General features: G+C 26.8%; 1 protein-coding gene across 1 annotated transcript; it reads right to left on the bottom strand.

The window, feature by feature from the left end:
* Positions 1-17,517: 17,517 nt before the first annotated feature.
* Positions 17,518-24,875, bottom strand: LOC132939943 (uveal autoantigen with coiled-coil domains and ankyrin repeats protein-like). Its single transcript, XM_061007383.1, has 15 exons — positions 24,721-24,875; positions 24,395-24,566; positions 23,673-23,849; positions 23,471-23,596; positions 23,293-23,418; positions 23,054-23,188; positions 22,845-22,979; positions 22,617-22,751; positions 20,720-20,771; positions 19,781-19,841; positions 19,516-19,711; positions 19,265-19,373; positions 19,002-19,180; positions 18,612-18,796; positions 17,518-17,677 (listed from the first exon to the last, which is right to left on the bottom strand). The coding sequence occupies exons 1-15, from the start codon at positions 24,777-24,779 to the stop codon at positions 17,518-17,520; spliced, it is 2,007 nt and encodes a 668-aa protein (XP_060863366.1). The 5' UTR covers positions 24,780-24,875.
* Positions 24,876-25,262: the final 387 nt, after the last annotated feature.

Genomic DNA, 25,262 nt, shown 5'->3' with positions numbered 1-25,262 from the left:
TTTATTTATTTATTTATAGCCAAAACTAGATGGTTATCATTAAAATTGTTGAAATATACAATTAATATTATTTAGTATCTAGTTATACGAGTATACGACTCACTCTCTATACGGATGTAACATGACCTCCGTTGTGGATATATATAGGGCCTTTGATGTATGTAATACTCACTTGCACAGGCACCGTCATACAGTGCGTATACGGTGTGTGTGTACTGTCACAGTTAATTGTCCAGTTGTACGTTTTTGTATATATTACACTTATAATAATCATATAGTCGTGTTATTATTCATTTTACATTTATACTAATACCAAAAGTCATTAGTCTATCAAGCTTCACTTTCAACAGAAATTACTATCACGATTATAAAAATATTCAGGGGGTTAAGCCCCTTAGTTATGCACCTTTAATTAGTCTTAACTGCAGTTGAATACTTTAAACTTATCATATGATAACGTTTTTAAAATAAGCGCATTTGTCAATGAGAATAATATTCTTAAATCGTAATACTATTATAATAATATGTAGTCAAATTTGTTTTGTCACTACCATACATTCCAATTATAAATTATTGTCTTAAGATATGTATACATTCAACAGTTTTTTTGGAAAAGAAACTACCACAACGTTATGCTCTTTAGAAAAGCCCAAATATCCAATGCTTATTCGAAACTATAGTACGACATTGCCTAGAAATACGGTCGCCGATTCAAGCATGGAAAATATTATACAATGTACAATCTTTAAAATTAAATGAATGTTATAGTTTTCAATAAAACAATCTCGAGTCTGACCTATTGTGTGAAATAAAACAAAGTAATATACATAAATTTATTTATTTATTTAATATAAACAGCCGTGAGTCCTAAGATATAATAATACAAACATTGTGTGTGGAAAATACAAACATAATACAATAAATTATATTTTTTACTTAATTATAGATTGTATTTAATGAGGAAATTTAGAAGTAATAATATTTATATATAATATATTTATTATTTATTTAAAGTAATATTATACATTCAAAAATCGGAATATTGTTTCTAAAATTTTCCTCTGTATTTCTGAAAAGTTTTCTTGACTAGACTGATTTTTTCAGGTTTCGGCAAAAATCGTTTTCCATCTAATGCCTCTACTATATTTTCCGGCAGTGTGAAATATTTTCTGACAATCTTTTTGAATTGATATTCCGTCATTTCGAACATCGAGTCGGACGTTATTTGTTCTTCCATAATTACTTTTATAGCATCCATCGTCTCTTCGGTCAATTCCTTGCCAGTAGGTCCTTTGAACTTTTTTGCGACCTTAGTTAGCACCGTGTTAAAAATCTTTACGGGCTTGACTAATTTTAATATCATATGTTCGCCACCTTTTACCGCAGGGCCCATAAGGCCGCGTCGTTGTCGAGAAATTGCGACATCATCGTCGTTGTCAATGTCCAACAAATATTCGTACTCGTCAGGATCAACGCCACGTAAGTGTTCGTACAACTGTACTCGACTCTCGAACCATTCACCACATGCAATCTGCAGTGGCATCGTGCCCAAATCAAAGGCTATGGGGGTGAACAACGATCCAACGTCTAAACCCATGCACGCGGCAAAAAAAGGTATTTCAGTGTCTTCAAATGTCCGAAAATTGAATGCATGTATGTTGCATACCGCTTTTGTAGAAAACAAAGAGTCGGTCAGCCGTTCCGGACATTTATTTTCGCCCAATAGTTGGCCGACTTTTCGCAAAATGTCTGTATTTGTTTCGTAAACAAATTTATCGGTATTTTTTGTACCTACCACGGTAACCACAGAGTTAGCGACTGGATTTATAGACAGCACTTCGTGGGGCTTAATTGATTGTCCATCGACTAATTTGTACACGACGTTTCCCATGTTGTAGATTGGAATCAGTCTCAGCGGATTTTCGGTAATGGTGCTCCATATATCACCAAAAAAATCACACCATACGTACGATGGTGAAAGAAACAGTGCGAACAAAACGGCTAAGTGGTTAAAAAGTTGCATGATCCTCTTTGCGCGTGGTGACGAAAAAAATTTAACTTGACTGTTATGTTAGACACTCGGCAGAAAACTAAACGTAAGTACGAGAGTAGTACGGTAGTACCGCCGTTTTATTTTAATATTATTATGGTAGGGTGCAGTAGAATGGATGTGTCAGAGATATGAGCGCTTTGCTGTGCCAACCACCACTTCCAATAATTGCGCTATAGATTTGCCTGGCACGCTCGCTCATCCAAACGAACCAATTCCGCGGGCTCGTGATCAAATTTCTCCCACTTGGTGGCGTCTGGAGCGGCTACTTGTTATACTATAATTTTCCCACTATAGGGTAGGCCACAATGTTTAAATTTCAAGCCTCTGTCAGCAATGTACATTTTACGAGCATGCAGCAGTATAATATGCGTACTATTTACCATTCAACCATAAGTTTAAAACGGTTATAACTTAAGAGTTGTATAGGAAAAAAACTAAAAAAAGCGGGTAAGTAGATGTCGCTTTGCTGTACAGTAGATTACAAGTGGATTGATCCAATTTACTTAAAGATAAGATACTATATGTTGAAATCAAAGCACTCTTTCTGGTAGAAATTTTGTATACACGATACAAAAAAAAAAAATAAAAACCATGTAAAACCACTAGATCCCTCACTCCGCTCAGAATCTAAAATTAAAAATTTTAAATGTCCTCAAACAACTTGAAACTAGGCAAAAAATTTTGAAAATTGTATCAATTATAGAAAATAATAAAATAAACGTATAGTGTACATTTCAATTGTCTACGGTTATTTGTTTTTAAATTACAATAAAATAAGAAAGTCGCACATGAATTTGAGTGAATACCTATCCAATATTGTAAAAATTTGAACTTTAAACGCTCATATAAATTTAATTTTACGTTTTTTTTTTGATAAAGGTAGGGAAGCTTATGAGGAATCTTGTATTAAATATTCAAATCTTAGATTTAAAAATAATGAATTTTTTACTTAAAACAATTTGCGTGGTTTTTACGTATTTTGTTAAGATTCAAACTTTAAATGATTAAAAAAAAAAAAATTGTGACTATGTATTATTAATATATTAGAAAATTTGTACTAAACATGCAAGCTTTCTGATTTAACGTATAAAATTGTATTAATATTTGGAGAAAAAAAAAAAATTGGAAACTGAAAATGTTCATTAACAATTTAAAACAAGTCAAAATATTTTGAACATTTTATCAAGTATAGAAATTGATAGTACCTATAGAAATATTATAGAAATGCTAATATAAATATTCAGTGAATAATGCATGTATTTTCATTAATTTGTTTTAGAGTTCCACCAAAAACAAAAATCGATATTGTCCAAAACTGATTTTTTATTGAAATTACCGTTTTTTTCCGGCGTTTTACTACTGGAAGTTTTACATTTTGACCTCCCCAATGTATCCACTAGATTCACATTTCAAAGATACTGAAGTTGAAAATCAAAGTATACTTTCGACTACTTATAATAATATAATGTACACACTACACAAAAACAAATAATAAAAAAAGGTGGGTAAATGGATGTCGCTCTGCTGTACAGTAGGTTACAAGTGTGTCACTGTAATGGATGGTGTTAAATTTGAATTCAATGATATAATATCATTGTATAAGAAAAACGATTCTGAGCGAAAACGGTCAGTCAGCCTATGATATTACCAAGTATATTTGATGATATTATTGTGAATCAAGTAATTTATATATAACCTATTTACGTGGAGCCTTGTTTTAAATTTTCAATCCTTAGTCACAAAAGTTAAACATTTTATACATTTTTAACTACAAAATAATTAATAAATTATAAATTTGATAAATGTTGTCAAAATTTGAACTTTAAATGCTTATAAAAAAAAATTGTGCCTATGTATTTTTAATATTTTTCAACTGCTATTAGAACGAAATATCAGGAGCCTTATATTAAATTTCCACGCTTTTTTACTCAACAAAAATTTTTTTATTGATATTTATAGAAAAAAAAACTATAAAATTGAAAACTGACAATGTCCGTAAACCGCTCAAAAAGAGTCAAAATATTTGGAAAATGTTATGGTGTATAGGAAATGCAATTATAAACATTCAGTCAAAATGTCATGTCCCTATAGTCATTTGTTTTAGAGTTACATCAAAAACCAAAATCGATTTTCTCGAAAACAGATTTTGCGTAAAAATTCCCGTTTTTCCTTAATTTTTTTTTTGTTTTTCACGTCGCTTTTGAGAACTACTGGGAAATTTTTACTTTTGACCCCCCAAAGTACCAATTAGATTCACTTTCCTATCATAAAAGCTACTGTCTTGAAAATCCAAGCACTTTTACTGTACTAAAAGGTGATGTTAGACACAAAAATAAAAAAAAAAATTTTAAAATAAAAAAAAATTTAAAAAAAAACACACAATATCATTGTAAAATCAATACATTCATCGCTACGCTCAGAATCTAAAACATTTTGTTAACAAAAAACCCAAAGTTTATTATTTATTGCTGGGTTTTGTTTATCGCTTTATAGTTCAGTATAATACAATATTATTTTTACATTATTTATGCGAATCCGATAACCTTTATGTAGACCTTTATTTATATTACCTAATATTTTCATAACATTTTGTTCCTATTTTCTATCACTTCGTTCGGTTTCGTCCATTTCCTACTAAACGCATTACGTTTATTATGTTCTTTAATTAGGACTTTGTCCTCTACGTGTAAAATAATCGTATGCGGGTTTTTCTCACAATAATTCTTATTTAGACGCTACAGAACATTAGGAATCTCAAAGAGTGAAGGGCGGTATTGTTGAAATCCCCAAAAGTATTGAGCGCACATATCCTCTGCACAACCAGACACTAACATCTATAGGACGGTCATTACAAAACTAAAACTTTTGGTTACATCTTATATTAATATTAAAACCTCCTTGCATGACGAGTAAACATTTTTCATTCATTATTATATTAATAAAAAAAAAAATGTAATCATGGCAAAGGTAACAACACTATTCTAAATAACGATAAACGCAAAACTTGTATAACGTTTTAATTCTAAATAACGATAAACACAAAACTTGTTTAATATTTGATTGAGAATAACAATAAACACAAAACTTGTATAACGTTTTAATTTAAAATAACGATAAACGCAAAAATTGTGTAACATTTTAATTAAAAATAACATAAATCGGAATTTTTTTTTCAAATGCAAGCCCTGGTCATCATTATCTTTTGAGACTGTAAAAATGCTTCGATTTTCTACAACATCATTTTTTCTGGTAAAAAAATGAATCTAGTTGGTATTTTTTTTTGATATGGGGGGGGGGGGGGGTCAAAAGTAAAAAGAGCACTATAGCTTTGTAAAGCATCAGGAAAAACAAACAAAAAAAAAGAAAAACCTGAGATTTTTACGCAAAACCAGTTTTTGAAAAACTCGATATTGTTAGTGTAACTTCAAAAAAAATAATAGTAGATATACATAACATTTTCACATTTCACTGAATGTTTTTACTAATGATTTCTGTGTGCCATACAATTTTTGAAATAATGAGATTCTTTTTCAGATTAGGTTAGATTAGGTTTAATATTTTTAGAATCTGAGTGGAACGATGAATGTATTGATTTTACAACGACGTGTGTTTTATTTTTATTTTAGATACAGTTTGTGGTCACAGTCAGGGGGGGGGGGGGGGGATGAGGCGTACATAATAATATAGTGAATTTACCATTCAAAATAACGACGACAATTAAAATTTAAAAAACTAAAAAACATAAAAAGCAACCATGATAAACTCAACCTGACAAAGAAAGCTTAAAAAATATATATTTAAAAACTTAATAAAAAACCAAAAAATAATTTTAAACACAACCTAATTTGAAAGGAAAAAATTAATTCAATAACTTACTAAAAAATCACAAAATAAAAATTTAAACCTATCTAAAAAAACTAAAAAGTGTAAAATAACGACGACAATTAAAATTTAAAAACTAAAAAACATACAAAGCCACCATTTCAAACTCAAACTGACCATGAAAACTTAAAAAATAAGCATAACAATTTGAAAAATTTAAATGAAGTAAATCATTAATAAACGCAAAATAACAAAGATAGTTTAAATATAAAAATGTTTTGTCAACAATAATTTAAAAAAGGTGGGTATGTGGATGTCGCTCTGCTGTACAGTAGGTTACAAGTGGATCACTGTAATGGATGGTGTTAAATTTGAATTCAATGATATAATATTATTGTATAAGAAAAACGATTCTTTTTAGCGAAAACAGTCAGTCAGCCAATTATATTAATAAGTATATTTGATGATATTATTGTGAATAAAGTAATTTATATATAACCTATTTACGTGGAGCCTTGTTTTAAATTTTCAATCCTTAGCCACAAAAGTTAAACATTTTATACATTTTTAACTACAAAATAATTAATAAATTATAAATTTGATAAATGTTGTCAAAGTTTGAACTTTAAATGCTTATAAAAAAAAATTGTGCCTATGTATTTTTAATATTTTTCAACTGCTATTAGAACGATATATAAGGAGCCTTATATTAAATTTTCACGCTTTTTTACCCAACAAATGAAATTTTATAGAAAAAAAAAACTAAAAAAATTGAAAACTGAAAATGTCCGTAAACAGCTCAAAAAGAGCCAAAATATTTTCAAAATTTTATGGTGTATAGAAAATGCTAATGTAAACATTCAGTAAAATTGTCAAGTATCTACAGTCATTCGTTTTTTAATTACAATAAAATATGAAAATCATTACATGAGAAATCGAGTGAATATCAAATGTTGTAAAAATTAAAATTTCAGACGCTCATAAAAATTTAATTTAAGTTTCTTGTAGACATTTTTTTTTTTGATAAAGGTAGACAAACTTATGAGTAATCTTATATTACACCATTCAAATCTTAGATTTTAAAAAAAAAATTTTTATGAATTCTCAACTCAAAATAATTTGCTAATTTTCGCGATTTTTCCAAAAACAAATAGTAATTTTGGCAAGAGCAGTTTATAAAGAGAGTGTCATCTATTTGTTGGAAATCTATTAATTGCTGCTGGTTCACATGTCGTTAAATATATTTTTGAATACGCTAATGCATTTAAACGATCGTTACAAAAAAAGTAACCATAAATAATATTAAATTTTATTAATCTTAATTTTTCACATAATAATTAATGTTTTTTATTTCAAAGACACGAATTTTGGCATTTGTGGTATTACTTATCTCAGAGAACACGATTTAATAAAATTAATAATAATAATAATAATAAATTATTTTTAATAGATTTTAAAAACTATTTTCAGAATTTTGGATTATTTACATTTTTAGAACTACACGGCTTGAATAGGATGTGCACCATCTGGTTTTAAATAATCTGTGATTAGAGTTATTGTCAAAGGTCCATATTTTGATAAACAAATAAATAATTTAAGACAAACAACTAATATTTCTGAAAGTAAATAAATGATTTATTTTTGGAAGACGCTATATTGTTTAATTTTAACTGTAAAACACGCTCTTGAAAATGACAAAAACTGGTTTTCGAGTAAAAACATCTATTATTGTAATTTATAGAGAACAATATTTAGGAGGGAACTTACAGTTAACGCAGAGAGCTTGATTGAAAAAAAAATAAAACATTTATGCGAACAATTTAATTCTATAATCGACAAACACATTGTGGGTTAACGAATACATTTTTGTGATAGAAGAAGTTACAAGTTACAACAACAGGACATTTCAACATACAGTACAACTAAAAATACAAAAAAACCATAAAAAATGTTGTCCTGACTGCCTCGCTGACTGGTCATTGATCAATAGTATAATGTTGTGTTTATAAGAAAAAATAATTAAAAATTTAATTCAAGGTACATCATAGTTTCTCAATAGTTGCAAAATATTCTAAACACAATTAACAAATATTAAAAATACATAGGTAGTGGATACGTATCTAAAAGTGAACCTGTTCCTTATTACTTATAGGTAATACAAATACGTAAAGATGTTAAATATTTTTTCGGGAACCTATGATGACAAAATTTTGAATAATGTAGGAAATATAATATGTGTAATACAAATAGGCATATAATAATTGGGTATACGGGTATGATTTTAAAAGTTGTAAGATGTGAATGTCGCGTGTAATGCTCGTTTTTTTCGAAATACTACATAATATATCAGAATTACTATCGTAAAAAAAAAAAAAAAAAATACTAAATAATAATAACTTTATTTACATGTTATTTTCGTGTGTTGTACTGTTATGCCAAAATAATATGGATGTTCGTAGGTAGTGTTAGATAATATGTCTATAAGACCATTTATTATGATAGTTGGTACGTTAAAAAATTCTAAAGAAATGTTTGTATATTTTGATAAAATATTATTATTACAACTTATTACAAGTTATTTTAATTTTTTAAAGCTATCGATGTGTATTTCAAACTGTTAAATATCTTTACCTTAGAATATCCAACACAACGTACTTTGGTATGGAAGTTTACATAAAAACACTTCTATAATTTAAAATCAAAAAAATGACACTTCATTCATTTGTAAGTTAAATAATTATCTGATTTAATGAAATGAATTATTTTAAAACTATCCTAGTCATTATAGTAAATCATAAAATATTGTGATAGTATGGAATTTTAATGTACTTACCTTTTCTTATCTATCAGCAAAGGTTGGTAAGTTAAACTTAAGCTGTACAACTGGATAATTTTTATATGATAAATTTATAAATATTAAATCATTTTTTACAATCTATTTTTATTCACCGCTAAGTGAAATATTCGTATATTAGAATAAATCGCAATAACTCGAGAGTGACTAACAAAACAAATCCTCCCCCAGAACACCGATTGACCATTTATTTATTTATTTATAGCCAAAACTAGATGGTTATCATTAAAATTGTTGAAATATACAATTAATATTATTTAGTATCTAGTTATACGAGTATACGACTCACTCTCTATACGGATGTAACATGACCTCCGTTGTGGATATATATAGGGCCTTTGATGTATGTAATACTCACTTGCACAGGCACCGTCATACAGTGCGTATACGATGTGTGTGTACTGTCACAGTTAATCGTCCAGTTGTACGTTTTTGTATATATTACACTTATAATAATCATATAGTCGTGTTATTATTTATTTATACTAATACCAAAAGTCATTAGTCTATCAAGCTTCACTTTCAACAGAAATTACTATCACGATTATAAAAATATTCAGGGGGTAAACCCCTTAGTTATGCACCTTTAATTAGTCTTAACTGCAGTTGAATACTTTGAACTTATCATATGATAACGTTTTTAAAATAAGGGCATTTGTCAATGAGAATAATATTCTTAAATCTTAATACTATTATAATAATATGTAGTCAAATTTGTTTTGTCACTACCATACATTCCAATTATAAATTATTGTCTTAAGATATGTATACATTCAACAGTTTTTTTGGAAAAGAAACTACCACAACGTTATGCTCTTTAGAAAAGCCCAAATATCCAATGCTTATTCGAAACTATAGTACGACATTGCCTAGAAATACGGTCGCCGATTCAAGCATGGAAAATATTATACAATGTACAATCTTTAAAATTAAATGAATATTATAGTTTTCAATAAAACAATCTCGAGTCTGACCTATTGTGTGAAATAAAACAAAGTAATATACATAAATTTATTTATTTATTTAATATAAACAGCCGTGAGTCCTAAGACATAATAATACAAACATTGTGTGTGGAAAATACAAACATAATACAATAAATTATAATTTTTACTTAATTATAGATTGTATTTAATGAGAAGATTTAGAAGTAATAATATTTATTTGCCTGACAAATTAAAAATCAACGTAGATTAATAACAATCCACCTTGCAAAAGCTTCATGATCATGATCATTATAAAGACACTGTGTGAATTGGCTGAATCTGCAGGTGATTGTAGTCACAGTTAGGGGGGAGGGGGCGAGGCATACATGATATAATGAATGGTAAGCACTCCGTACCCCGCCAGTAGGAGTTCGGTTTTATATCCAATAAGAACGGAGTTCTCCGATATTACTATTTACCAACCATGAAAAGTCCAAATCTAAATTAAAAAATGACTCATCACAATTGTTATAATCAGCATTCAGATATACAATATTGTTCTAATAGTATTATATTTTATAATATATGGATATTGCATAAGTGTATAATATAATTCCATAGACCGGGATTATAGATAAATAAAATTATATGAATATATAGAGACAAAACGAGGATTTAAATGCAAATTAAGTTTTCTTCTGCGTTGAAAAAAAATTTATATTATTTAAAATATAATATAATACACAAATTACATTCACAAAAATTTAACTAGATTCACTTTCTCATCTAAAAGATAGTGCTGAAGAAAATCGAAGGATTTTACTGACCCAAACGTTGTTGATAGAAACAAAAATTTAAAAAACTAAAATAAATCTTTGTAAAATACCTAATTTATTGTTCAGAATCTAAAAATAGCAAATATTTTTTGTTGAGATAAAAAATATAAAGATTAATACAAATTTAGTAAATAAACACACTTATATATGATGTACATAAAACTATAAAATATATTCTAATGCAATTTAGACTGTTATTTATGGTAAAAATTACATATTAAGCAGTTGTTTGTAATCCAACCTCTATAACCCAATTGTAGGCACTGTTAGGTCATAATTTCAGTTTTTCTTCAATTTCAAAAAAACATAAATTTGGTAAAATTCTTCAAAAATGTACAGTTTAGGACTTTAGGTGTATCTAAATTGCATATGCCAGACGCCGTGTTACTATAATCTTATGATATTAAAATACACAAAAAATATACGTAAGTAGGTATATTATAATACCGGAAAATTGTATATTTGTATGTAATATAATTTATTAAACCGGATGACGCGATTATATGAAAGCACGGAAAGTAGAGTAGAACCACACAAATTTTCACAATTTTCACTTTGATATGAATCGAACTGATGACTGTGTGGGTCACACAGTCAACTGCGCACCAGTCCATCTCTTTAAATGCTTATAAAAAAAATTGTACTATGTATTTTTAATATTTTTCAACTGAAATTTTAATAATAAATTGGGAGCATTGTATTAATTTTTCAAGTTTTTTGACCCATCAAATACAATTTTATTGACATTTATACAGTACCGTAGAGTACAAGTGGGTCACTGTAATGGATGGTGTTAAATTTGAATTCAATGATTATATATCATTGTATAAGAAAAACGATTCTGAGCGAAAATGGTCAGTCAGATTATGATATTACTAATTATATTTTATGATATTATTGTGAATAAAGTAATTTATATATTTACCTATTTACGTGGAATCTTGTTTTAAATTTTCAATCTTTAGCTATAAATGTTGAACATTTTATAAATATTTAACTCCAAAATAATTATTAAGTTTTAAATTTGATCAATTTTGTCAAAATTTGAACTTTAAAAGCTTATAAAAAAAAATTGTGCATATGTATTTTTAATATTTTTCAAATGATATTAGAAAGATATATCAGGAGCCTTATATTAAATTTTCACGCTTTTTTACTCAACAAATAACATTTTATTGATATTTATAGAAAAAAAAAACTAAAAAAATTGATAACTGATAAATGTCCGTAAACAGCTCAAAAAGAGTCAAATTATTTTCAAAATATTGTCATGTATAGAAAATGCTAATATAAACATTCAGTGAAATTTTCAATTATCTATAGTCATTCGTTTTTTAATTACATTAAATAAGAAAATTGTTACATGAGAAATCAAGTGAATATCAAATGTTGTAAAAATATAAATTTCAGACGCTCATAAAAATTTAATTTAAGTTTCTTGTAGACATTTTTTTTTTTTGATAAAGATAGACAAACTTATAGATAATCTTGTATTACATTTTCAAATCTTAGATTTAAAAAGAAAAAATTTATGAATTCTCAACTAAAAATAGTTTGTTCATTTTTGTGATTTTTCCGTATTTTGTCAATATTTGAACTTTAGATGCTTATAAATAAAAACTGTGCCTAAGGATTTTTATTATTTTTCATATATCATTGTAACAATATAGTAGGAGCCTTCTATTTAATTTATAGGTTTTTTAACCAACAAATAAAATTTTATTGACATTTATAGAAAAAAAAATTGAAAATGTCTGTAAACAGCTCAAAATAAGTCAAAATATTTTGAAAATTTTATCGTGTGTAGAAAATGCAAATACAAACATTCAGTCAAAATTGCATGTACCTACAGTTATTTGTTTAAGAGCTGTACCAAAAACCAAAGTTAATTTTTTTCGAAAACAGATTTTGTGTAAAAATTCTGGTTTTCCTTAATTTTTCTTTTGTTTTTCACGGGGCCTTTGAAACGTACGTTTCTCCAGCCCGCCCCCCCCCCTCATATCGAATTTCAATACAACTTGTTATAAGTAATTATATTATATTTTTTATATATATTATCTATGTTTTTCCAACCTGAAATACTTAATGAAATTAATTCTAGTAACAATGTCGCTAGTAAGGTAATTGATAATTTAACTGATATTGTTTTCAATACTAATGACTTATCAATTTTTCATTTTAATATTCGTAGTATTAACTTGAACTTTAATGAATTTTTGGTTTATCTAAATTCAATTCAATTTTTGATTTTATTATTTTAACGGAGACCTGGTTAAGTGTGGATTTAAACTTTAATATTAATGGATATAAAACATATCATTCCTTGGGTTTTTTAAAAAAATCTGATAATGATACTATTTTTATTAGAAATAATATATTTATCATGGACATTAGTACTAATATTATAACTGATAGCAATTATATTGAAATCAATTTTAAATACAATTTACATAATTATAAAATAATAGGAATTTATAGATCACCAAGTTTAGTTAGTAATAATTTCTTACTAGGCATTAATAATAATGATAAAATAATTATCTGTGGTGATATGAATATTAATATCCTTGAAAAATCAAGTAATGTCTCTAAATATTCTGGCATCTTATAATTTTATTTCATGTATTGAATCTTACACTACGGTTACTGATACTAAAATGTCTTGTATTGATCATATTTTTATAAGAAATATTAATATATCTAAAACAAATTATTTTGTTACTAAAACAGATATTACGGATCATTTTAGTTTGACTTTCTTTATTAAAAAAGATTTTATTGACAATATAAAGGATAATGTAAGACAGAATAATTTAAATTTAAATAAGAACCTCCAATAAACTGTCTGAACAGTTTTGTTTCAAATACTACTTTAACTAACAAATCTGAAATATTAAACAAATTCAAATAATTATTGGAAAAAATCGAAAAATGATTTCTCTAAAGTACCACCTTGTTTCAATTTGATAAATGTCAAAGTACTATATGTTGAGATCAAAGCACTCCTTCTGATAGAAATGTCTGTCATCACCTTTTAGGACAGTAAAAGTGCTTGGATTTTCTTCAACAGTATCTTTTCTGATAGAAAAGTGAATCTAGTTGGTACTTTTTTTTTTTTTTTTGGGGGGGGGGGGGGTCAAAAGTAAAAGTTTTCAAAAGCACGTACGTTTCTACAGCCCCTCCTCATCCGAATTTTTAACATTAAGGACTTTTTCATGTCTCAATATTTAGCGTGCAATTGGCGTGAATTTGCGTGACCTATTTCGAAACCGTAAACCCAAAGCCCCAAGAACCGTGGGCTTTTCCCCTTTATTGCAATTTCCCCAGCCACCCACAAACGACAAAAACATTTTTATTCGAATTTTTTTCAACGCCAATATTTAGCGTGCAATTGGCGTGGATTTGAGTGACCTATTTCGAAACCCTGCATTCAAAGCACCAAATGTAGGTATATAATAATACTGATGTACTGATATTTTATTATTATTATTATTATTCAATAAATATTGCATTTTATTATTGTACATATTGCTTTGTCTTCGGTAGCCAAACAGATCTTTATTTATAATATACTTAAGCTCAAGTCGACGACGGTTTTTACAGAGACGTTGATCGACAACGTCCGAATACTCCTACAGATACTATAGGTACTACAATACTTTTCATAATATATTAGAAGAGGTAATTAAATAGCTACTCAGTTACACCATGAGTAGCTTACATGTTATAATATGTAATGTAATATATAGTATACTATATAGGTACATAACTATTCATCGACAACGTTAGTATCAGACATCAGTCTTTTTGTACTGCATTGAGTTATAGAATTTGTGCTGTAAATGGAGCCACTTGTTGATTTTTCTTATACATTTTTACAGATATGTGTTTGTGATATTCTTATGAGGCAGCAAAAATAATACACCATGTCCCTTAGTTCGATTCAATAGTTGTAGAAACACAATTTTAGTTAGGTACTATACTACTACTATTTTATTACCTATATTACGAGGCACATAGGTATATATATAAAATATTTTTGTCGATTTTATGAAATGATTGGTTACCATTTTAGGATTCCGTTAGACTCGTTAGAGTGTGAACAAAATATTACAAAAATGATTATATTTATAAATTTATAATGTGATTTATATTGTATTATAATATGACGTATAACTATATCGTATTATAACTATAGTTCCGGACTTGATTCAACCAAACACCAATAGCATGCTCCCCAGTGTTTAAGTAATTAAATTATTCAAATACTAATTTTTGTAATTTTTAATCACACCTGAGAACCATATTTTCAATCAATTAGATTTGTTATACTATTTATTTTACTTTTCACCATGTGCATCGTGGCTATATACATTTATATTTTCAAATAGGAATCAATCTATTTTACTGAAAATCGTTGAGGAAATGGTTTTTTTTTTAATGTTTGAGTTAGTAAAATACGTCATATTATACTGCAAGAGATAAGACTCCTTAAATGTTTTTACAAAATTATAAAATAGATGTAGTATTGAATCTGGAGTATTTATCATAATCAGAATTCAAAATCATGTTTCATGTTTTGGTAGGTAGATAGGATCGATTAATTCATCATGACGGTTTTATTTCCTTTCTGAAAAAATATATTGCATTTTAATATGTTATTAAATAATGATTGAAGTTTGTTAGGGTTTTTTTAATGTATATAATATTATGTAATATATGTATACTGTAATATTGTAGTTGTTAATTGTTGTTAGTTAGTACTCCGTCTAGTTGCGATCAAAAGTTTGTGAAAGACCCGATACAAACCACACCAACGTGTACAATTGACGTCTTACAAAACTCTCGTCATACTTGGTTAATATAAACTTGTGTAGTGATATTGAAATATTTGATTCAACCAAACTATTAATAATGGATTTCGTTGATGGATGTAAAATAGCTAATAATCCTGTATGGATTATTTTTTTTGGATAGAAAGATGATGTGAAAAAACTGAAGGGTTATAAGGGTTTCTAGTATTTGGATGTAATAATATTATGTTCATAGAATCACCAATCGCAGTGGCTAGATGACCAATATTCTGAAGAGTCAATTTAAAAATAATAGCCATAAATGTAACTTACGAATGGGTAGTTCGTAATTATAATGATTGTTTTTGTATGTTATATTGTAATTTGATATTTCAATAGTGTTGTAAGCTGCACACCGCGACGAGTGATAATAAATTATTATAATAATATTATAGCACGGCACGCGTTTCTTTTTCGATTATAAAAATGTTATAATAATATGTATGCAGAAGACGAAAATTGCGTCGACGAAAAATCATACATTTCAGGACGGTCGTACGTTCGTCGTTCCGTGAAAGTTTTGACGAGTACAATAAACCATGTAATAATAAAATATTTTACTATAATAAATTGTCACCATTACCGCTGTGATGATTGATTTCATTTTTATTTATAATAATTCACATTATTCAATTAACGATTATTATATTTTACTTATTGAAATCCTGAAACTCCCGTGGCGTTACTCCACGTGATTGTGTTTAATATATTAATATAATAATCGCATCACCAAAAACGATTTATAAATGTATTACAATAGCATGTTAATAGCAATACTGCAATAGGTAAACAAAAAAAAAATATTAAAAATTCGTAGAAATGTAAGCGAAAAACGTTATATTATCTCCATGTAATAAAATTCAAAATCATAATGATATTATAATATTATGCAGGCACTGACAATTATAATTGCATGTATGTTTCGTATTGTATCCAAGTTCTGTAACATGCATATTTCGTATAAATCGCAAAATATAACTTTATTTTATAAGTTTCTTCAACGTTTCTATTACGTTTGTAGGTTATTCCAAAATCTGTTAAAAAAATATAAATAATACTTTAAAAAAAATAGTTTAATTTATAAAATACAATGTACTAGTATTATGATGAGAGTGGAAAACGCATCCAAGCATAACATATAAATAATATATTGTAGGTGCGGTGCTATAGTTTGTATACTTTATACAACAACATGTGTACGTGTGCTGTGTTTATAATTTATAACTCTTTTAATATAATATACTAAGACCAATTAATATTAAAGTCATATTTTTAAAATTATTTAATTGTGTAATCTGCGAAACAATATTATATATGTATATATATATTAGTGTATGCAATAGACATAAAACATATACTATTATAGTATCAACATATTGTAGTGGTTTACAATGGAAATTATAATATTGTCTTATATGCCTAATAACATTTGATTGTAATAAATTATTATATTGTAATGAACCTGAAGCTGACTGTTCGTTATTTATTCATAATAAAGTAAGCAAATAAACTAGCCAAGATACCTAATCAGTTTTCCCTAACGCCATCCAATAAACAAAAAAAATAATTTTTGTACCTGACAGTTATATGAAAAAATACGAAGTCAACGATATTCTACAGTCAATATGACTGCTTAATGTGTTCTGCACGGGCCCAAATTTGTGAGTTTGGCAACACACGGTCGATATTTTACCGCACGACATTTTTACCGCGCCGTATTTTTACGGCGCGTTTTGTTAAAATGCATTAAAATGAATAGAGCACAACACACGAGTGTCGCGCCGTAAAAATAAGGCACGTCATTTCAAAAACTGTCGCGTGCACCTTGACTATTCCGTGCGATAAAAATAGCGCGCGATAAGTATTTTCCGTTCATATGCACTAAAATAAATTAACGGCGATTATTACGGCCCATGTGATGCCGTTCATTTATTTTAGTGCATATGAACGGAAAATACTTATCGCGCGCTATTTTTAACGCACGGAATAGTCAAGGTGCACGCGACAGTTTTTGAAATGACGTGCCTTATTTTTACGGCGCGACACTCGTGTGTTGTGCTCTATTCATTTTAATGCATTTTAACAAACGTCTTGGAACTACTGCAATCTGTAACACACATTTAATAATACAGTTTGTAATGTAACTATCGCATATTTTTTTTTTTTTTTTTAGTTACTTTGGCATTCTGTTTAAACTGACATTTTTTTGTTTTTCCAAATATAATTTATCATATTTCTTTTGAAGATAAGCCAAATCCCGTATTACGGCCTTTAATTTGGATTCTAATTCCATATAGCCTTCCTCGGTATTCGAAAGACGTTTGAGCTTTAATCTAAAAATACAAATTCATATAGTTTTTACTTGTAGCTGCAGTTTAAATATAATATAAACCCTTCTTAGTTAAATAATATACATTATACAATTTCATGATGCAATTAATGTGCAACACAGGCCACAGTTTTTGATTTTTTAAGTGACAAGATTAATTGCGTAGAAAAATATTGATTAATCGTTGTACCCATCCATTCCAGTGGCGTATTTAGGATAGGATGGCTGATAAACCCGGTCACCCCCTTTTTTGTGTAGTATACAGGCCAGGCTTTATAATATTATATATATATATATGGTATTTAATCTAGTGGTTGCCCCCACCTTAGGAGATTTCTGGCTAAGCCACTGCATAATTTATGTCAAGTATAAAAAAAACATAACAATGCTTTTATATTCATTTATCTGTTATCTTTATCTAGATACTTTAGGAATTTTTATCTATTATCTCTATCTACATTATATTTTAGTTATCTATTCCTAACACTGATTATCACCAAAATTAATAATCAAAAACCATATAGTAAAAAAGGTAGACTTAGACAAATCAAATAGTAAAATAACCCGAGTTTATAAATCTGTAATATTACCACCGAAGATAACTTTCTTACTAACCTATTATTCATTAAAAGTACTGAACTACAACATCTCAATTCTCAATTGATAATGACTCAAGATAATGTTTCATTCATAATCAGGTTATTTTTGATTCATTACAGATATTCTTATAGTTTTTACTTGTTTAAATATCTATTCAAATATAATATGAAAAATTCCTAGTTCCTTTTTATAGCGATATTTAACATGTATAATATAAATTATTATAGTGTAAACAAATCTACAGTACCCTCCCCTACAGTACCACAGGCTAATTACCTAGCAGTCAAAGCCTTAACCCTAATAAAAAAATATATATATATATAAATTACACTAATTACGTTAATTCATTTTTTTGAATTGACAATTTTGTGTTTTCACTTTTTGCATCTTTTATATTTTTAACTTGAATTTTGTAATTCAATTCACTGTCGGTCTGAAACTGCTTAAATGCATTTGTCAATTCTTCGTTTTTTCGTTTACTATTATTTAATTCTTCTTGCATTCTAAAGATTTTTTTCTGAAACTTAAATGTATTATATGTTTATTATTATTTAAGTATTAACTCCAATTAGCTGATTATTAAAGTAATATCATTTACATTATTCAATAATAAATAGTTTTTTCAATAAGAAAACATTGTCTAATACTAAAATATATTAATAAGTACCTAACCTACGAGAATGTTTGTAAGTTAGTAACTCTATGTTATTTAGAGAAAATTGTTTTACCTCTTCAACAGTAGATTTCATTTTGTTCGCTTCTAATTGTTGAACCTTTTGGCATTTTTTATTATATTCTAATTGCCTTTTCATAACATCCGAGCATTTCTCTGAGTGTTCAGATTTATATTTTAACTCTTCTTTGTTTTTCTCCACATTTTTAATGATTTCATTTACTCTCATGGAATCTGGAAAAATAAAAATAAACTATAATTTACACCACTTATTTTTATTATATTAGACAAATATTTAAATGACAAGGTAATACGTGCTTTTTCTCATGGAATATATTTTCTTATAATCATTTCGTACTTGTCTACATAGCAAAGTTGATTGTCTATTTGCTAATTTACGTTGATAATCACAACTATCCATTTGAATCTGTTAAAAAAAAACACACGATTATTTAATGTATCTAACATAATCATTCTCAAACAGTTACAGTTAAAAAACAATAAACAATCAAGAAATTATTTTTTAACTACCGATAAATAGTTTATGGGAATTTGTTTTAAACATTTACCTCTAGCTTTTGAATTTTTGAGTCTTTATCCAAGACATCCAGTTTATTATATATTATTTCATATTTTTGTTTTTCGAGCAATACTTTTGCCGCTTTTTCACTATCTTTTGCTTTTTTTGTATCATACAAGCTTTTAACCACTACGTCTCGATATTTTTTTTGTTCTTTCACTTGGTTATCAAATTTTATTTGCTTTCTATTGAATAAAACAAATAGCATATATTTAATTGTATTTTATTATGTATAATATAAGAATAAAACTTACGTTTTGATAATTTGTTCTAAAGCAAATATTTTATTTTCGTAATGTCTTTCTTTTATTGAACCTAGAATTAATAATTAATTCAACATTTAAAACGTGACAACAATCATAGAATAGGTATATTGTATAGGTATGTAGGTATATATTGTAAAAGTTCCTATCATTCATAACTAGGGCTTGAACTAAAAACATACTCAATATATACAATATACATGCAGTTATATACACAACTTACGCGCAAATTCAATATTAATTTAAGTTTGTGTATATTTTTAGCATTGAAAATGATTCTAAGTTTGTTTTTAATTTAGGTACTTTTTAAAATATAAAAAATATTAATTTGATTCCCTACTATTCACGCCTACTTACCTACGGCCACAAGATTATTATTAATTTATAAGTACTCCAAATAATTGTTTTATTATTATTTCACGATGTTTTTAATATAAATATAATGCTACTATTAAAAGTTAGGTATATTAACAACCAATAATCAAATATACACTAAAAAGTCATAAAATCAGAATGTACGCACATAAAATCATAGTTAAAAGATATATTTAATTAAATAAAATGTATACAAATTCTTTAAAGTCATTAAATTTATTTTCGTACTCTTTATGGATAATATAATAGTCACATAATTAATAACATGCAAATACAACAAAATTCAAACCCTAATTATGAAATTATGAATTATGAAATAGTTTTTTAAAATTTTTATTAGAGAATATACAATCTATACACAAAGGAATAATAAGAATATTATGTACTAAAATAAGTTTGAACATGAATAGGGTGAGGGAAGAAACCATCTATAGTGATCGCATTTCTTTTTTCTTAAGATAAAATAGTTAACTTTTGAAATCAAGCTATTTACTAATTGTATATAATTATTATTATTATTGATAATATAGATGATAGATTTGTTATAGAACTTACCGCATTTTATTACCGGCTCCTCGTCTTCAAGTTTACCATGTTTTGACTGGTACTGTAAAGTAAAATTTGTATTACTACACATAAATATCAACTTTCATTTTAAGTACCTATATAATATATAATACATAATATTATTATGTATGGGGTTCGGATTTGAAGGCAATATAATTAATAAAAAAGCGGGTCACTGTAATGGACGGTATTAAATTTGAATTCAATGATATAATCTCATTGTAAACGAAAAACGGTTCTCAGCGTGGACAGTTTATCAGCCTAGGATATTTTATATTGTATATATATTGCTATTAATACGCTATAGCCAATTAAGTTGAATTATGCGTATTTGTTTAATATCATATTCATTATTTGTTACAAATAGTTTGTACAAAATAATATGCTTTAGCAGTTTCAAGTACCCAAAAATAATACTTTTAAAATAAACACAAAACCAAAATCATTATTCTTCATTTGAATATCTAATTTCGTCCAAATTTGAAAATAAAATATCTATAAAAAAAACAGGGATTTATATTTTTTAGATTTTTTGGTTACATAAGAACCCAACCTTGTTTTAAATTTTCAATCCTTACCTATCAATGTTTATATAGGAATTGATAAAATAAACATATGGCGTAAATTTCAAGTATCTACAGGTACTCGTTTTTTAATTACATCAAAATAATAAAATCGCTACATGACAAAAAGATTGAATATCAAATGTTGTAAAAACGCTCATAAAAATTTAATTTACTATTCCAGTAGTTATTTTTTTTTAGGTAAAGGTAGACATGAAGAATCTTGTATTTAATTTTTAAATCTTAGATTTAAAAAGAAAATTTTTTACGAATTTCTAACTCAAAATAATTTGCAAATTTTCGTAATTTTTATGTATTTAGTCAAAATTTGAATTTTAAATGAAATTGGAAAAAATTAGATCAATTTATCAATTGTGACAATATATTAAGTTTTTTGACCCAAAAAATAACATTTTATTGACATTTAAAATTAAAAACTTAAAATGTTTGTATGTAAACAGTAGAAAACGAGTCAAAATATTTTGAAAATTTTATAATATTGTAAATAAAATGCTAATATTAACATTTAGTTAAATTATAATAACTTTAAATATAACATCGACAATGCGTAGTCTTCAAAAGCTCCTATCGATTTGTTCTATTGATATATTATGTATAGAAAACTATCAGGTCAATTGATATTTAAACACATACAAATTAAAAAAGAGCAAAAAAACATAAAAAGGCATATATAGGTAAAAAAATAAAAAACAAAAAAAATTTTCACCCATTATCTTAGAAATTAAATGAAACACATTTTATTTAAAAAAATTATTTTTCTATTCTTATTAAAAAAAAGGCATTTGCCTTCAAATCCTAACCCTAATTATATACATATGAAGTTGAGTACTCTTATAAGAACAACCACCTAATTCCAATATTCGCTTTTTTAACTAGGTGTTTGAAAAGAACGTCGTTCATGAATGCTCGTGCACGTGTTCACGTTCATATTTTAATGAACGATACGTGAACGTCACTCGTTTTTTTTTTCAAATAGAACGTGAATGTGAACGAAGTTACATATTTAACGAATTTGAATGATTTTTAAGACGTTCAAATTTATTTAATATTTTATAAATATTGATTGATAATACTATTATGATAATATAAAATATATATTACGAATTAGAAAAAGAAGATGCATGTTATAGTATCCTTTAACTATCCTATAGTTTTTTTAAGTTTTTAAATTTTTCTTATCGTCCCTAATTAAATGACGGATGTGACGGTTAATACATTTTCCTTGATATACCTAGTCATTTCTTACGGATAAATAAAATAAAGATTCTACTTTTTAATAACTTGTTTGGATAATATCTTACGAAAGGGCAATCAAGGTTACTGAATTTTTTTGACAAAATAAGATTCTGCTCCATACATTCTTCTAATTTCTTCTTTATTACTGTTATATCTTCTCCTGTATATATAAACTTTGTTTTTTGCTTCTCCAGTTCTCGCTAAAATACATATTATTATTATTATATATATATTATATGCAATATAGATAAGTTGTAAAATTAAATGTTTAAATGTTTTTTTTTTATTATTACAGCAATTTCTATTAATTTCTTATTTTCCAATTGCTCTGTGAATATTATTCGTTTAAATATGTTCATTTGTTTTTTAAGCCCACTTTCATTGTCTCTCAATATTTCAACTGTTAATTTCAATTGAGTTTCTTCATCCTAAAGGAAAATTTCACCAAGTTAATTATTTTATGATTATGTTTAGTAATTAAAATGTTAAATAAAATAATCACCAATTTTGCTTTTAAATTATTATTTTCATGAACTAGACTTGAATATTTAAGTTTGGAATCTTTGCATTCCTTATTCATATCTTGAATTGTTCTTTCCAGAGCTTTAACACGTGTTTCAGAATCACTCAATTTTTGCTGTAAAATTGGTTTGTGAAATATACTTAATTTGTTTCAAACATAATACACAATTTATTCGTTTGATGTGATATCAAATTGAGATACATAGTTTTCTAACTTACCAATGCATTTTCAAACTTAGTCTTATGAATTTTAAGCTCTCTATTCAATCCTGTTGCTAAAATATCTCTGGAACGTAATTCGCCCTCATATTGACTTATTTGTACTTGCAATGTTTTAATATGTATCTGAAATTATACGCATATAGTAATTGTTTACATTTTGAAATATCAAAAATACTTCAAGATTATCAGTCTTAGCTTTTTTTATTTCATTTTCAGCCTTTGTTCGAAGTTTGTCTTTATGTTCTTGGGCTTTTTCTAGATTACATTTCGCGATAATTTTTTCAAGCTTTTGGTTTACAACCTATAAAGATTTATTTTATATTCATATCTTGAATAATATAATAGTTTGCGAATTGTGTTATATTATTATTTATTACTATTAAAGCTGTATTTTGCTCCGTAGTTTCTTTATATTTTTTTTCTATTTCTACACGTTTTTCCATCGAAAGTCTATTGGCCAATAATAAATTTTTTTTATCCGTGGTTAGCATAGATATTTCCTTATTGAATTCCGTTATTTTTGATTGATACTTCGGTAGTTTGATTGAATAATCCTAAAAAAAATGAACTAATAAATTTAATATATTATAATTCATCCGCGTGTACCTACGTGATCAACTACTAACTGAATAATAGCTATAGGTAGGTACACGTTTTCTGATTCAATTTGTGTGTGCATTGTGATTATTAAAACAAAATGTTTATATTATGCTAAGAAGTGTTTTAAACACTACATTTTTTTAATCAAAATATTTTACTATTTTTTATTATAGGATTTATTTTTATTTATGTTATACATTGTTTAACAACTTCTATTTAAATGTTTTTAATCAGAAGAAGAATACTAGCAATTTAGTTTATGTGCGCGTTTGAATGAACAACTTCGTTTAATTCAACAGTGAGTTCTATATATTACGTTGATTATAGTTCAAACTTAGCTATACCTACACTGCGATTTGAATTATACGTAAGAAATATTATAGAGGTACCTACAGGCTACAGATCAATACAGAATCTTTGTTGTTCTTTGAAAATATGTAAACAGTAAATATCGGTATATAAAGCTACTATCGGAATTAGTATTTAAATGAATACCTACTTTATATTTTTTATGTAAGTCTATTTTCTCTTTCTCCTTTGTATTTATTTCTGTTCTTAATAGTTTATTTTCTGCATTAAGTTCAGAGCATTCATATTTAAGCTCAGCGTTTTCTTTTTTCACTTGATCTAACTCGTGCTCGAGTATTACAGGATCATAATATACTTCTGGTCTGAAATATTATTCAAAATGTTAAATCCTTGTTATACGGTTATACCAAACACAATATCACTACATGTAAATTTTACGAATAAAATAATAAACAGTGTATAATAAATTTATGGAAATTAAAGTTTTAAACGTCGGACACAATACGATCTACTTACGATTCTTCCCAAATAGGAATGAGTTCTCTTTCAAAATCCATTATTGTGTCATCCATCATTATAATAATACTTTATACTTAATAGGCAAATAACTAATACAAATTATTACACTTGTCAAAGTCAGTTAACTAATTAGATACAAATATAAAGCGATCTCATAAATTACAATGCTTAACAACAAGTTATGTTTCAAACATAAAGCGTATCCATGGATATATTGGACTTTAAAAATAATATGAATCCGAATAAAAATACATAAACAATTTATTATTATTAAATATTTCATCATTATATGCAAAAAATACTTTTAATAAACCATAAGTAAGATAAACTATAATTAGAAATATGCTTTTACCTGATTTGCTCGATTAACAAATGGCAACCAATGTATAAATAAAATATTAATTTCTAACATTTTTTTCTCCTATTACCAAAATCAATCATTTATAAACGAAAATGTCCATCGGAAATATCAAAATCCCTGTCTAACCTAACTTAACATCCCCGTGGTTGGACCTACTGGATCCAATTATGATTCTTAA

This window comes from Metopolophium dirhodum, chromosome 2 (assembly GCF_019925205.1).
Source record: "Metopolophium dirhodum isolate CAU chromosome 2, ASM1992520v1, whole genome shotgun sequence".
Lineage (NCBI taxonomy): Eukaryota > Metazoa > Arthropoda > Insecta > Hemiptera > Aphididae > Metopolophium > Metopolophium dirhodum.
Note: the sequence above shows the minus strand (reverse complement) of the source record. Positions and strands in the feature narration are given on the sequence as shown.